General features: G+C 24.5%; 1 protein-coding gene across 1 annotated transcript in view; it reads left to right on the top strand.

Moving 5' to 3' along the window:
• The window catches only part of LOC100201207 (histone-lysine N-methyltransferase EZH2), a 62,477-nt gene that overhangs the window by 31,333 nt on the left and 16,144 nt on the right, over positions 1 to 15,000 (top strand). The window contains exons 9-17 of the mRNA XM_065800008.1: positions 5,522 to 5,556; positions 6,597 to 6,653; positions 7,122 to 7,262; positions 9,468 to 9,617; positions 12,866 to 12,957; positions 13,529 to 13,569; positions 13,693 to 13,818; positions 13,956 to 14,069; positions 14,555 to 14,622. Of these exons, the coding sequence (XP_065656080.1) occupies positions 5,522 to 5,556; positions 6,597 to 6,653; positions 7,122 to 7,262; positions 9,468 to 9,617; positions 12,866 to 12,957; positions 13,529 to 13,569; positions 13,693 to 13,818; positions 13,956 to 14,069; positions 14,555 to 14,622 (824 nt within the window). The remainder of the gene's footprint in view (positions 1 to 5,521; positions 5,557 to 6,596; positions 6,654 to 7,121; positions 7,263 to 9,467; positions 9,618 to 12,865; positions 12,958 to 13,528; positions 13,570 to 13,692; positions 13,819 to 13,955; positions 14,070 to 14,554; positions 14,623 to 15,000) is intronic.

The raw sequence follows: 15,000 nt of genomic DNA, 5'->3' as shown, positions 1-15,000 counted from the left end.
AAATTATTAATGTGGATAGCCATATCTGACCGTGGTATGTTTGAGCCATTGTTTTGCACTTCCAAGGCTGTAGCGATCAATTCATCAATCTATATTAATGAATGTTGAGAAAAACAACTTCTTCCATTTATTCACAAGTATCATGGAGACTTAAACTATTTATTTTGGCCAGATTTAGCAAGTTCTCATCATTCTAAAGGTTCTCTAAATTGGTTGGACCAATTTGTCTATTACGTTGATAAAGAATCCAAAGATAAACGTTGATAAAGAATCCCCCAACGTTACGTTGATAAAGAATCCCCCAAATGTGCCTCAAGCACGACCAATTGAAAATTTTTGGGGACATTTGGCACAGAAGGTTTACGAGGGAGATTGGCAAGCTTCAACAGAGCAAGTTTTGATTGATCGCATTAAACTAAAACTACAAGAAATTGATTTAAACTTTTTACAGTCGAATATGAAAGGCGTCAGAGCAAAATTGAGATCAATTGCAGGTGGTGGTGTTTTTTTATATAAAAAATAATATATTTTTATTAAAAGATAAATGCTTTATTTAAAAAAAATATAATAGTAGTTTGTTTTTTTATTTATAAATAAGTTATTGATGTTTTTATTTTGTCCGATAACTTCCGCATCACCCGTTATTTATGGCTCAACCTAAAAAACATTAAGTTTATGTTATGCTATAAATTTTTTTTTGATAATATTTAAATAACTCTTTTCTATATAGGTATAAAAAGTATGTATTTATCTAGGTATTTTAAGTGGTATTTTAACAAAGTAGTTAATGTCTATTTTAATGGTATTTTAATGATACAGTTAAGGTTTCAAAAACTGCACACCGTTGTGACAAAAGTTTAAACTACAAATACATAAATTATGCTCATTTCTTCAAGTATAATAAATTCAGATAAAATATAAAAAATTAATTTTGAATTTTTATAAAACCAACTTTTTTATTGAAAAATTCAGCTACAAAAGAAAACTCGTCTATTGTATTAATACAACCTAAATGAACAAAATTTAAAAAAATTGCAAAAACTAATCAAAATATAATAATCTAGCAAGCACGTGAATATTTATTTAGAAAATGTTTTATTAGTTACGTTTGTTCAGGTATTAGAAATACAGCAACAACCAGTAATAAAACATAACTTTAAGAAACTTTACTTTTAACTAAATTAGCTTGCGTCCTGAAAATTTAGTTGTTTGGTTTCTATATAATGATTGATTTTAAGAATTGATTTGTTTAAAGAAAAAAATCTCTGACTTTAAGTTCCCCTGATTTGGGGCTCTTGGTTTAGTAAAGGTGGCTTGATAAAACTACTCATCTTGGGCTGATGTTAACTGCATTGAGTTACTGTCTTGTAGTAGGCCTCTTCAGCAAAGACTTTAGGGATAAGGAGATTAGTTATGTTGACCAGCCTCGCACCCCTTTTTATCTAACTCTCTTCTATACTTTCTAATAACTTCCGACTTAAATATTTAATTATTCTTTACTTTTTATTCTTTTTTTATTTTTATTTTTTTAATTATTCTTTACTTTTATTTTAAATATTTAATTATTCTTTACTTTCTAATAACTTCCGACTTGAGTATTTGCTTGCAGCAAATTTGCTATTTAGGTTGAGAGTCACTATAGAGCAAAAAAACGAGTAATTTAAATTTCTATTTGTGACTAGAATTTATGATAATTATAATAATTAAAGTACAATAATAAATGACATTGATCATGTATGTAATAAATTCTATACTAATGATTTAACATTATTTTACATTTTACAGTAATCTCACAATCTTGTGTAGATCAAAAGCATACTTTTTTAGGGTAGGAATCTTCTAAAGAGCTTCAAAACATAGAATGCACTAGTGTTATTTTTCAAATAGCAGGAAAACAAAGTTTAGTTGAGGATTTGTTAAATAATGTTAAAAGACTTTTGTTTTTAAATAATTTTTTCAAGATTGTGACAATGCAAGACTGTTGCAATCTTGCAAAAGTTTGGGCCCAACGCTCACAAAAAAGACCCCACACTTTTGTGAGGGCCCAACCTTCACAAAAAAATCTTCTGGTACTTGTAAAAAGAGTGATGATTGGTTAAACTTGATATTGAAGAATTATGTGATCAAGAAAAGTTCAACATAGGGTTGCACTCATAATCAAACTCTAGCTAGGATCAGCGAAAAGACATAAATTAAGAAGTAAAGGTAAGTGTTTTGGGTTGTTTGGAAACAAAGTTTCCAAACAACCCATAACAATGTCTATCATCAGGGTAAGAAATTGAGAAAGGTAAATGTTTAGAGCTTTAGTGTCAACAATGTTAGTAGTACTAGAGCCAAGCATTAAAGAAACAATAAGCAACAATATTAGCAGATGGATAAAGAGAAAAGTCTTGTCATTATGATCAAAAGTAACATTGAAAATAGTTTTGGAAAATAGTGCAGTTTTGGAATGATAAAAAACAAAGACAAAGGTGCTTGAACCTGATTTCCTAACAAATAGATAAATTTACCTAAGTATGTATCTAGTATATATGTTGACCATGTGGCTATCGGAGTCTAGTTAGCAATCGGGGCCTCGGCCCTGGCTAAAAATGAGACTTTTTGCAAACTTGGCCCTGGCCCCAAAAAAATTATTAGATTAAGCAGAGGTTGATAGCCGGGGCTAGAGAAAAATTTTTAATTTTTTAAAATACTTTTTGTATTATAGTTTTATATTTACATTACTATTTATTACATACTGGCATATATTTATATATTGTTAAACTCTAATTTACTTTCAACAAGATTGCAAGCAACCATTTTTAAGTTATGAGTTAAAAAGGTAAATGGTTAACTGAAGACTTTAAAAGTAGCAGGATGTATTAAAAATGAAAACATGAGGATGGGGAATAGTGAAAAGGCTTTTTTGATGTGCAATAACAAAAAACTGAAAAAATAAATGTTTTTATAGCATAAAGGGACAGATACAGTAAAAGGATGCAACTTGTTGAATAAGAAGCCAAGTAAGAATGAGTTTTGGTTTATCGTAATATTGATGATAGCTCGTTTGAACATTGACCATTATAGTATTTGTAGATAAAAGAATGAAATGCAACCTTACAACAATCGAAGAGTGGTTCAAGCTTGGCAGATAAAGCAGGTGTAACTACATTTAGACTTTGTCTGAGAGTAAGAGGGTTGTTATTTGTCAAAATAAGAATGCCAACAATATTGCTTTTTTTTTTTTCAGTAAATAAATGAGTTTTGTTGCCTTAAAAAATTTAAATCCACAAGCCACTGCAAGCCTTAGGCTGTTACAAAAAAGAGATCAGATTAAAAACTGGTGCTTGTTTTAGGCAATCAAAAAGTAAAGATTTTTTGTCAAGGCAAGAGTATAAAGTTGAGTCCTTAACTAATAGAGGTACTTTAAATGTAAAATTTTTATGAAGATTGTTATTGTAGATAAGAAACATTATAGGAGCAAAAATAGAACTTTGTGGTACCCTTAAGGTTACTTGAAATAAAGTGGAGTGTAGGCCTTCAAGAATAACTTTAATTCTGCAGTTAGAAAGAAATAATTTAGTTATCTCAAAAACTTTATATAAGAAACTAATAACAGAGTGAAGACAAATCGTAGGATAGTTGGAGAGGTCAAAGTATTTTCTAGAATTTTGAAAAATTGGAACCACTTATTTAGCACTTTTTAAAAGTTTAGCAAAAATTGAAGAGAATTCTGGAGAACACTTTTTTAAGACTATGATGGAAATCTTGTCTGGAGCACAAACTGTAGAAGTGTTCAATTGAGAATTAACTTTAACATTAGAAGCCCAAGTGATTTTAATGTTTAACAATGGGTTAATCTGTTTAACTGGCAGTAAGAGTGTAGCCATTAGATTCAAGAGTTGAATTAGAGTAAGATTTTTTAGCAAAAAACTCTGCCTTATTCTGGGGAGAAGTAAAAAGTCAGACCCATGAATTAGAGATTAAATGTTAAACTTACTTTAGTTAATGACACTGTTGAAGACTTACCAAAAGTCTCTAGATCCTAACATCTGAGATAAGAAACAAGATTTAGTAAACTTAGAATAACAGAGCTTAACATCAGTCAGGACCTTTTTACATTGGCTTCTTGGAATAATAAAAAGACATTTGTTTATAAGAGAGATATTTTTGTAAAAAAGATGAAAAAAAAGATTACTGTTTAATAAAGCAACTGCTCAAGATGGTAAAAAATGTGGAGTAGAATGGGGCTTGACTTAATATTGAAGAGAAGGAATAAAAGCTTCCAAGTTGCGCTTTATGCATACATATTATGGGTATAAACATATTTTTGCTACTTATTTAGATGCTGATGATTATGATGATGATCATGATCATGATCATGATGGTAATGATGATTATGATGATTATGTTGATCATAATGATTTTTATATGTGCATATATAAATACAAAGTATAACATGAATTTTAAATTAAAAAAAAAATACTTTAGGATGTAAAATCGTTTATGCAGCCCCGGTCACAAACCCGGCCCCAGTCAAATATCAACCCCGGTCATTTACTATCCGAGTCATGTAACTATTTTTGAGTCAGAGAATAATATCCTTGACACTTAAAGATAAAACTGTTGAATTTAAATTAGTCTTGGAAAGTCAGGTGATTTTTGTAAGAGGTAAGGTTTGATAAATAAAAGATTACTTCTAAGACTATTGTAATAAGTATTAGCAAAAGAATTAAAACAATTTTATGGTGATCATGATTTTTAATGTTGAATATTTTTTAGTAGTGCCACAATGTTTGGCCTGTATGAGTGCCCAAATTTAAAATTGTTTATTAAAATTATTAAATACAAAAAAGGGAAAATATAGTTTGATTTTTATACTAGAAACTCAACATCAAAACTTATATTATCTTATCAGTTAATATGCACACCAAGGCACTGCTGTCCTGATATTTAACAGCTATTGATGGAATAAATTGTTGTAATATTGATGGAAAACCTCTGAGTGCTACCATAAAGTTTAGTACCAGTTTGTTTTATAACCGTTAAACTGAGTTTGAGCTTGAACCGTTTGAGCTGTTCTAGCAAAGAAGTACAAATAAAAACTTTTATCATTAGGCATGAAAGATTTTAACACATATTTTCATCTGTCAGTTTGTTAGACAAAAACGGAGTGAGAGTTAGGTCAACAGAACTTTTATGCCTATTCCTAGAGGCTTAGATAGTTATTTAAAATGTGTTCAAAATGAATATTTTACAATTTGATGACACCATTTACTCTCCATTTACCCAAACCTCTTCTATTTAACCAAATCCTCTAAACCTTGGGAATACTTTAAATCAGAGATACTTGACAATAGGGATCTTAACAAAAAAGAAATTAAATTAATTTATACAAGAAAAAATTTGTTTTGACTGTAAGTGTCTGCAGCACTTAATCAATTAGATTTGTTTTAATAAATTTTTTTAATTTTATTTTATTCTTTTTATCTATCGTTAAATTATTTTTATTTTGTAAAAAGTTGTTGCATTTGCATTTCAGCTGTACGCCCTGGTCCAGTTAAAGTACAAAGAAAGGTATTTATAAAAAAAGTGCTATTGTTTTTGTAGTTGTTAATCCAAAAATTGTTTTACTATTTTACTACATTAATTACTATTTAATTTGATTTGAAGTATAATAAAATACAAATTTATCTATCAATAATATTTTTAGTTCTCTTTGCTTTTAGTTTAAAATGTAAAAAAGCTACATAACATCAGTTAAGTTTTTCTTAAAATCAGTTATAACAACAGGTACCAGAATAGAAAAGTCAAGTAGAACCTGCCAATACCTTTAATGTTTGTTTTAAAAACTATATAAACATGTTCATTTTACTTAAGAAAATATTTATCAATTTAGTAAATAATTTTATATTTACTAAATTGTAAACTTATAACTTATAATCTCTACTATATCAATATTGCGAAAAAAACATAAACTAAATGTGTAAAAAATCTTTTTTAAAGCTATTACAATAAAAATTTATTATTATTCAGTATTCATATTTGTGGTATATTATTTGTCATTAAAACATACAACACAGTTATATTTTTAATTACAAACCTTAAATTTAAACCATTTAAATTTAAAGTTCAATCTTCAGACAAATTGAATATATTACTGTTCTTTATATGTCCTGTAATAAACTAATCTTTAATTGCTTTACAAATTACATGTGTTTACATTTATATAGATTTAAAATATTTTTCTTTTCTTTTTTGAATTTAAAAATAATGTAGTTATAACATAATATTCACATGATTGTTTTCTTTAAACTAAAAATTATTTTAAAAATCTTTACTTATGATCAATAAATGATAAAATAATGAGTATATAATTGAATACTTTATGTAAATAATAACATATAAATGATTGTAACATAATTTAATACTATATGTAAATAATAATGTATAAATGATAAAATAATGAGTATATAATTTAATACTATATGTAAATAATAACGTATAAATGATTGTAACACATAATTTAATACTATATGTAAATAATAATGTATATATTTCAATAAATAATAGTAACTTTCACACATTCAAAAAAATTTTAATATTTGTAATTTTAGCAGTTAATGGATATACAAAATATTGAGCCTTGTGGAGAAAACTGTTATATGCATTTGGTAACATTTTTTTGCTAGTATAAACATATTGATATTGTTTATGTAATTATGATAGCAGGCTTATTGGATACTGTTATTGTTTGATTTACTTTGTTATTGTTTATTGTATACTTAATTAATAGAATATGTTAGCATTATAAAGTTTTTATGTTAAAACAGTATTTTTATTTTTCAATTGTTTAAATTTTTAATCAACAACGAAAAAGAATGCACATCATCCAACAAACACGTTATGAAAACGTTACAACAATAGCAAAAAGTTTTTTTTATTTTTAGCAAAATGAAATTTTTAAAAAATACCAAATTTTAATAATAGGTTTATTTAACTTTTTACTTATAAACAAATTTAATTTTTAGATATTCATATCTATATGAATTATCTTCTATAACTATATAGTGTTTCATTTTTTAAGTTTGTTCTGCATTTGATGTAATGAATTTATTTGTTACCTATCTGTTATTTTTTAGGAAAGGTCTTTAACAATTCAAGATACAAAAGATTTACCAAAAAGTTTACCAGAAACAGATAGAAATGAGGACACAAAAATGAAGAAATTTAAGAGGAAAAAAAGTTTTAATAAAGCAGAAACGTCAGTAGAAGTTTTAGCGGTAGGTTTATTACTTCTTTTTTTTTAGTTAATAAAATGCTTTTTCATTAAATTAAAAGTTTCAAAAATACTTGGGGAAAGAAGTGCACTTTCCTTTGGCCCCTTCAGATGCCCATGATTATGAATATGTCCTAAACTGGTTATTAAATAGCATTACAATAAAATTTAAATTTAAAAATTGTTTTAAAAAACATTTTATCTCCTTTGTTACAAAATTTAGGTTTTTCAAACTTCTGAAAAGATGTTACTTTTGAGTGCTTACATCAAATATTAGAAAGACACTGAACAAAACAATTTTTTTTTTGGTATACCTAAGATAAAGTTATATACAAACAACATTTTTGAATTCTTCAAGCAATCTATTTAGGTTCTAAATTTTAGGAAAATCCTCCAAACCATTTACAAGATATATGTCAAAGTTGTTCTGTTGCGTCTCAATCCATTTATATTTTTAGCTAAAATTTTCACAGTTATTATTTATTTGATATGGACTGCAAATCGTGTAAAAATTAAACAGTTCTGAGATGTATAAGTGACATGGTCTGGATGATTTCATATTACACTACTTTTTAGGAGGGGAAAAAAATTCCTACCATTTTAATCAATAATGTAGATACTTATATATGTCTTAGAAAAAAACTTATATAAAGCAAAAATATTTATGTTAGCCTTACTCTCAAGACACTTAAAGTAAGTAGTTTTTTGGAAAGTGAATTTAAACATATATGCATACTATTTTATATATAAACATATATATATATATATATATATATATATATATATATATATATATATATATATATATATATATATATATATATATATATATATATATATATATATATATATATATATATATATATATATACTTATATATATATACTTATATATTTATACTTTATATATATATATATATATATACTTTATATATATATATATATATATACTTATATATATATACTTATATATTTATACTTATATATATATATATATATATATATATATATATATATATATATATAATATATATATATATATATACTTATATATATATACTTATATATTTATACTTTATATATATATATATATATATATATATATACTTATATATATATATACTTATATATTTATACTTATATATATATATATATATATATATATATATATATATATATATATATATATATATATATATATATATATATACTATATATATATATATATATATACTTATATATATATATATACTTATATATATATATATATATATATATATATATATATATATATATATATATATATATATATATACTATATATATATATATATATATATATATATATATATATATATATATATATATATATATATACTTATATATATATACTTATATATTTATACTTTATATATATATATATACTTATATATATATACTTATATATTTATACTTATATATATATATATATATATATATATATATATATATATATATATATATATATATATTTATATATATACTTATATATATATACTTATATATTTATACTTATATATATATATATATATATATATATATATATATATATATATATATATATATATATATATATATATACTTATATATATATACTTATATATTTATGCTTTATATATATATATATATATATATATATACTTATATATATACTTATATATTTATTTATATACATATATATATATAATATATATATATATATATATATATATATATATACTTATATATATACTTATATATTTATTTATATACATATATATATATATATATATATATATATATATATATATATATATATATATATATATATATATACTTATATATATTTATACTTATATATTTATACTTATATATATATATATATATATATATATATATATATATATATATATATATATATATATATATATATATATATATATATATATATATATATATATATATATATATATATATATATTAGCCCTCGGAATTAGGGGCGGCATTTGGCAATGCTGACCCAACTGCCAACCTAGAAGTGTTTGAGGTCGGCAAATAATTGCCTACCTTTTTTATATGTTTTATTGTGAAACCTTTGTCAAGACCTTATTTTTCATAATTCCGAGGACTGATATATCTGTGTGTGTGCATGTGTGTATTTTAATAGTAAATTTAAAAAGTATATATTTTTAGCCTGTTAAATCAATATATTTAATTGAAGATACAAATGATGAACCATGGACATCGTCTGATTTATCAATGTTTCGTGTGCTTATCAAGAATTTCCCGAATAATTACTGCACAATAGCCCAACTATTAAATTATTCCCATACATGTAAACAGGTGATAATATTACCTAATAATGTTTATTAAACAATACCAGTAAAAATTGTTTTATATACTCGTGGTGTCCAATTTTTTATTTTCAACTTTTTAATCTATCTTTTTCAATCATATTTAATCTTATCAAATTAAAGTCAAGGAGTAGACATATTAAGATATATAAAGTTTTTTATGTTACATTGTTTCTTATATTGCTTTTTTAGCTGATAAATCAGAACATAATTCTGTTTTAGAAAATGCCAAAGAGTTAAAAAAAAGATAAAACCTACAAAAATGTATTTATAAACCCTGATTTGACTGAATCTTAATGGTACAAATCAAATTTATCGAGAGAAGAGTGTAAAAAACTAAATAATGACAGCATTGACATGACAAACTATTACTTTGGAATTAGAAATGATAAAGTTGTAAAAATAAAAAAATAGTAATCAAATGCCAAAAAAAACTTAAATAACACACTATGCTAACAAATAATTCAGTTTAGTGGGGAAGTTCACAGCTTTAGTAAGTTGCTAAGTGATAACACACTGCTAGGTATTGAATCAGTAAATTTTTAAGAGCATAAGAATTGTGATTTAAGTATAAACAAGAAACACAGTATACAAAAATGCAAAGATCTGATGATTTGGTACACAAATGCAACGCCATTGAATAAGAAGATTGATGAATTAAAGTTATTAATTGAAATTTATATACACCGGATGTTATTTGTGTTACAGAAACTTGGTTTAAAACAGAGTCAGATGTAAACATATATAATTATAACATTTTTAGAAAGAATAGACTCATGGAGAAGGTCTTTGTATTTATGTCAAACAATGTATTAATCGGTGTGAATCTAGCATTTCACAATTAAATGATAATTTTATTGAGCATATATAAACTTGTCTATGTTTTAAAAATCAAAAAATTTTAATAGGATATATTTAATGACCACCAGATGTGTCTCATGAATACAATAACTTTGTTTTGCAATCTATTTATGCTGCTAGAACCAGTATTTATCAGAAAAGATACAGTGATCTTATTATCAGCAATTTCAACTATAATGCAAAGGTCTGACAATGATTGTGTTTTTACAGCCAATTATAATGGATCTAATAAATTTATTGAATGTCTTGAAGAATGTTTTCTATTTAAATGTGTATGCGAGCCAACATTCCAAAAAGCAAGCTATGAATCAACTAATATTCTAAACAATTACAAATCAACTAATATTCTAAACAATTACAAATAATAAAGACAAAATTATTTATAATAAAGACAAAATTATATAAAATATATGAATAATTTATGTCAAACAAGGTCATCAATTATTAAAGAACTGCTATCTAATGAACGTAAGTTGTTTAATGAACATATTACATTGGTTAAATTATATAAAAAGAAAATTATGAATTGTTTCATAATTTCTTTTTTTATATAATCTATATAAAACAAGTCATTTCAATATATCAAATTTAAAAACAAATCATCAACGAAATGTATAGTTTATTTTTTTATCATTACAATTATGCAACTGAACAATTTATCCCAATAATCAATAAAAAAGAGAAACAAAAACAAATGGATTACTCAAGTATTAAAACATAAAATAAAAACTAAAAATGCATTATGGTTTTCTAATAGATTTCCTACTTGGGAACACGAATTAATTAAAAGTTGAAATCAATAAAGAAATAAGAGAAAATATTAAGTCATTTGAGAAAGATATTGGTAATAGTATAAAATTAAATCTGAAATCAATCAAATTAAATCAATCAAATGTCAGAAGAGTTAAATAAGAATTTCCATTCTGTATCAAAATCAATTGGAGTTGATTTGGTACATCCATTTATTCTTAAACAATGCAGTTCAGTAATATCATGTCATACCTTTATGTTTATTATTTAAAAAATCTACAAAAGATGGAACTCTATCTGATATTTGGAAAAAAGCAAATATAAAGCCTTTGTTTCAATAAGGGAGTAAGTTGAAATCAACTAGCTACAGGCCTGTATCTCTAACTTCGATTCCATGTAAAATATTAGAAAGAATCATTGGTGATCTTTCTAAAAAGTCTAATAAAGCACTTAATATCAAACAAGGTATTAGCAAAAGAACAGCATGGTTTTCTGAAAAGAAAGAGCTGCACCATAAATTGACTAGAATTCCTTGATTCCTTAACAAGGCCATTATTAAATTGTGTTCCAATTGATGTTTTTTATATCGACTTTTAGAAAGCTCTCCACAGAGTATCATTTAATTACATTTTCCAAAAATGTAAAATAATGGATTTTGGTGCAAGTAATAAAAGATATCCTTATTTCATGAAAAATGATGATGAACTGAAGAATTAAAAAATCTACTCTTTAAAAGACTCAGGTGTGTATATTTTAAAAGATTTGAAATGGGAAAGACAAGTAAAAAATGCTACCAATAAAGCTAATTGTATGCTTCCAATAATGAATAACACTTTTAAGCACAAAGATAAATATTATAAAGTTGCTTTATTCCATGTACATTAGAGTTTAGAGTTTGCAGTTCAAGTTTGGTATCCCTATTACATAAAAGATATCAAAGAACTGTTGTTATCTCAACGACATTTGAAATATAGTATATAATATTTGTCATATATTAGGCATTTATTTACTTTTAATATTAGGAGAGAAGAAAAATGTGAAAGTATTTAATTAGATAATGAAACTACATAACATTAAAATTTTATATTTAATTGTATTTAAAAAATGGTTTTATTATATTAGTTGCTCTCAAAAGTATACCAAACAATCAAAAGTTACCAAGCAGTCATAAAGTAGGTTAACAAAAAGTTAAATATAACTAAAGAGTAAAAGTTGTATTATCTCAACTTTTTCTTTAAAAATAAAAAGTGGTAAGAAGGTGTTCTAAAAAAAGTGTAATACACTGTGAATATTTAAAGATAATTTTCAAAGCCATATTCTTAGATAGTCTGTTTATAGTTTCATTCTATTAAAAATTTTTCTAAGCAAATTTGTTTATATCTATAATTACACTTAATACAGTTTCTTTATTCACTTAAACTTTTTTTAAGGTTTCTTTAGATTTCTTTTCATCATTTACGTGTTATAAAGATTAAATCACTTTTCATAATTTAAAGTTTTATTCTATTTTACCTATTTTTTGTTATTTTAAGTTTTATAGTCATCAAAATTGTGCTGGTCTAAATTTTAATGATAACTATTTTAAATTTGATTTAATGGTAACTATTTTAATGCTTGGTACTTTAGATATACCGTCATGCTATGTTAGAACCTCGTGATGAAAATCCTTCCAGTGATGTTATGACTCCTCCAACAAAAAAGAAGAAACAAACTGTCAGGTTAATATACGCACACACTTATACACACACATACATACATACATACATACATACATACATACATACATACTTACATACATACTTATATACTTACATACTTATATACTTACATACTTACTTACATACATACATACATACATACATACATACATACATACATACATACATACATACATACATACATACATACATACATGCATACATACATACATACTTACATACTTACATACATACTTATATACTTACATACTTATATACTTACATACATACTTACATACATACATACATACATACATACATACATACATACATACATACATACATACATACATACATACATACATACATACATACATACATACATACATACTTACATACATACATACTTACATACATACATACATACATACATACATACATACATACATACATACATACATACATACATACATACATACATACATGCATACATACATACATACATGCATACATACATACATACATACATACATACATGCATACATACACACACAATCTTTTAAAGTTTTTTTATTTATATTTTTTAAAATAGATCTTGGGCTAATCATTGCAAAAAAGTACAAATGAAAAAAGGTTTGTGTTTTAAACTTAAACTTATTATGGTATAAGTTAATTTAAATGTTTTATTTTTTAATAAAAATGTAAATAAAAATTTGATAACTTATGCTACTTTTTGTTGTTGTTGTTGTTATATAGAAAATTCAGCTTCTATGCTGATTGGTTATTACCCATGTGAACATCCTGGGCAGCCATGCAATGCATCTTGTCCTTGTATATTTAACCATAATTTTTGCGAAAAGTTTTGTCAGTGCAGTTTGGACTGTGAGTACATAGTGTATGTTGCATAATATTTTAAATCAATAAATCCTTTGTGTGTAATAGTTAGTGTAATTAATGTAAAATAAATAAGAATCTCTTTTTGCGTATTTTTGTATAAACAATAAGTTTTTCATTTTCAGGTCAAAATCGTTTTCCCGGTTGTCGTTGTAAAGCTCAATGTTGCACTAAAGCATGTCCATGTTATTTAGCTGTTAGAGAGTGTGACCCTGACATATGTAAAACTTGTGGTGCAGGTGTGGCTTAACTCTTACTTAATGTTTACAAATTTTTTTTTAACCAATCTATTAAGTAATACATTTTTAAAATACATTGTAACATAATGTATTAAAAATATTTTTTTTAAAGTTATGTTTTATTTATGAATAAGTTTATGACTATTTGTGCATAAATATTATTATGCAAGTTTTATGTTTATAAAAAGATAAAACTTTTTATTTTATAATATATCTTAAACTAAAAAATCTTGTAATACCTTTTAACTTTCAAACTAAGTTGACTTACTTTTAAGAAAGTAAAATCTGATAAAGTCTGAAATGCAGCATGAAAAAACAGATGAACCCAAGTTTTGGTTTATTTTTTACAACCCTAGAAGCCCATTTTTTAATTTAACTCATCTCTATAATAAAGATGAGCTAGAAACATCAAGCCCTTTTTTTATCATATTGAGATTTTGTTGGTTAAGCCAATTATTATTTTTTCTGTATTTTTTTTAATTTAGACAATTTTGAAGTTGAAAGTCATGAGTCTTCTTGTAAAAATGTGGGTTTACAAAGAAGTTGGCGAATGGCAAGAATTATTTTTTGAAATTTTTTATTTATATTTATAATATAGCAACTGTAGATATACATTTCCTGACTTGGTCAGGCGCCAGACCTTCGAAACTCCCTGATGACAATTAATGGTCCTGATGAGAATGTCATCTTGACACTTCATGGGTAATTGGATAATAAAACACCTATATTTTAATCATATACCACTCAATACTCCGATGATTGTCATTCTAAGATTTGTACTAATATTTCTAGAATTTATATTTGCTAATTTATGCCTATAGAGTTATACTTAACCCAAACTGAGTCATTATAACATTACTCTAACACCTATTTAACACAATAAATGTGTGAAATAGCCAGTGTAGTGTATATAATACATATAAATAATTTA

Source organism: Hydra vulgaris, chromosome 06 (genome assembly GCF_038396675.1).
Source record: "Hydra vulgaris chromosome 06, alternate assembly HydraT2T_AEP".
NCBI lineage: Eukaryota > Metazoa > Cnidaria > Hydrozoa > Anthoathecata > Hydridae > Hydra > Hydra vulgaris.
The sequence above is the reverse complement of the archived record's forward strand: the minus strand, read 5'-3'. Positions and strand labels throughout refer to the sequence as shown.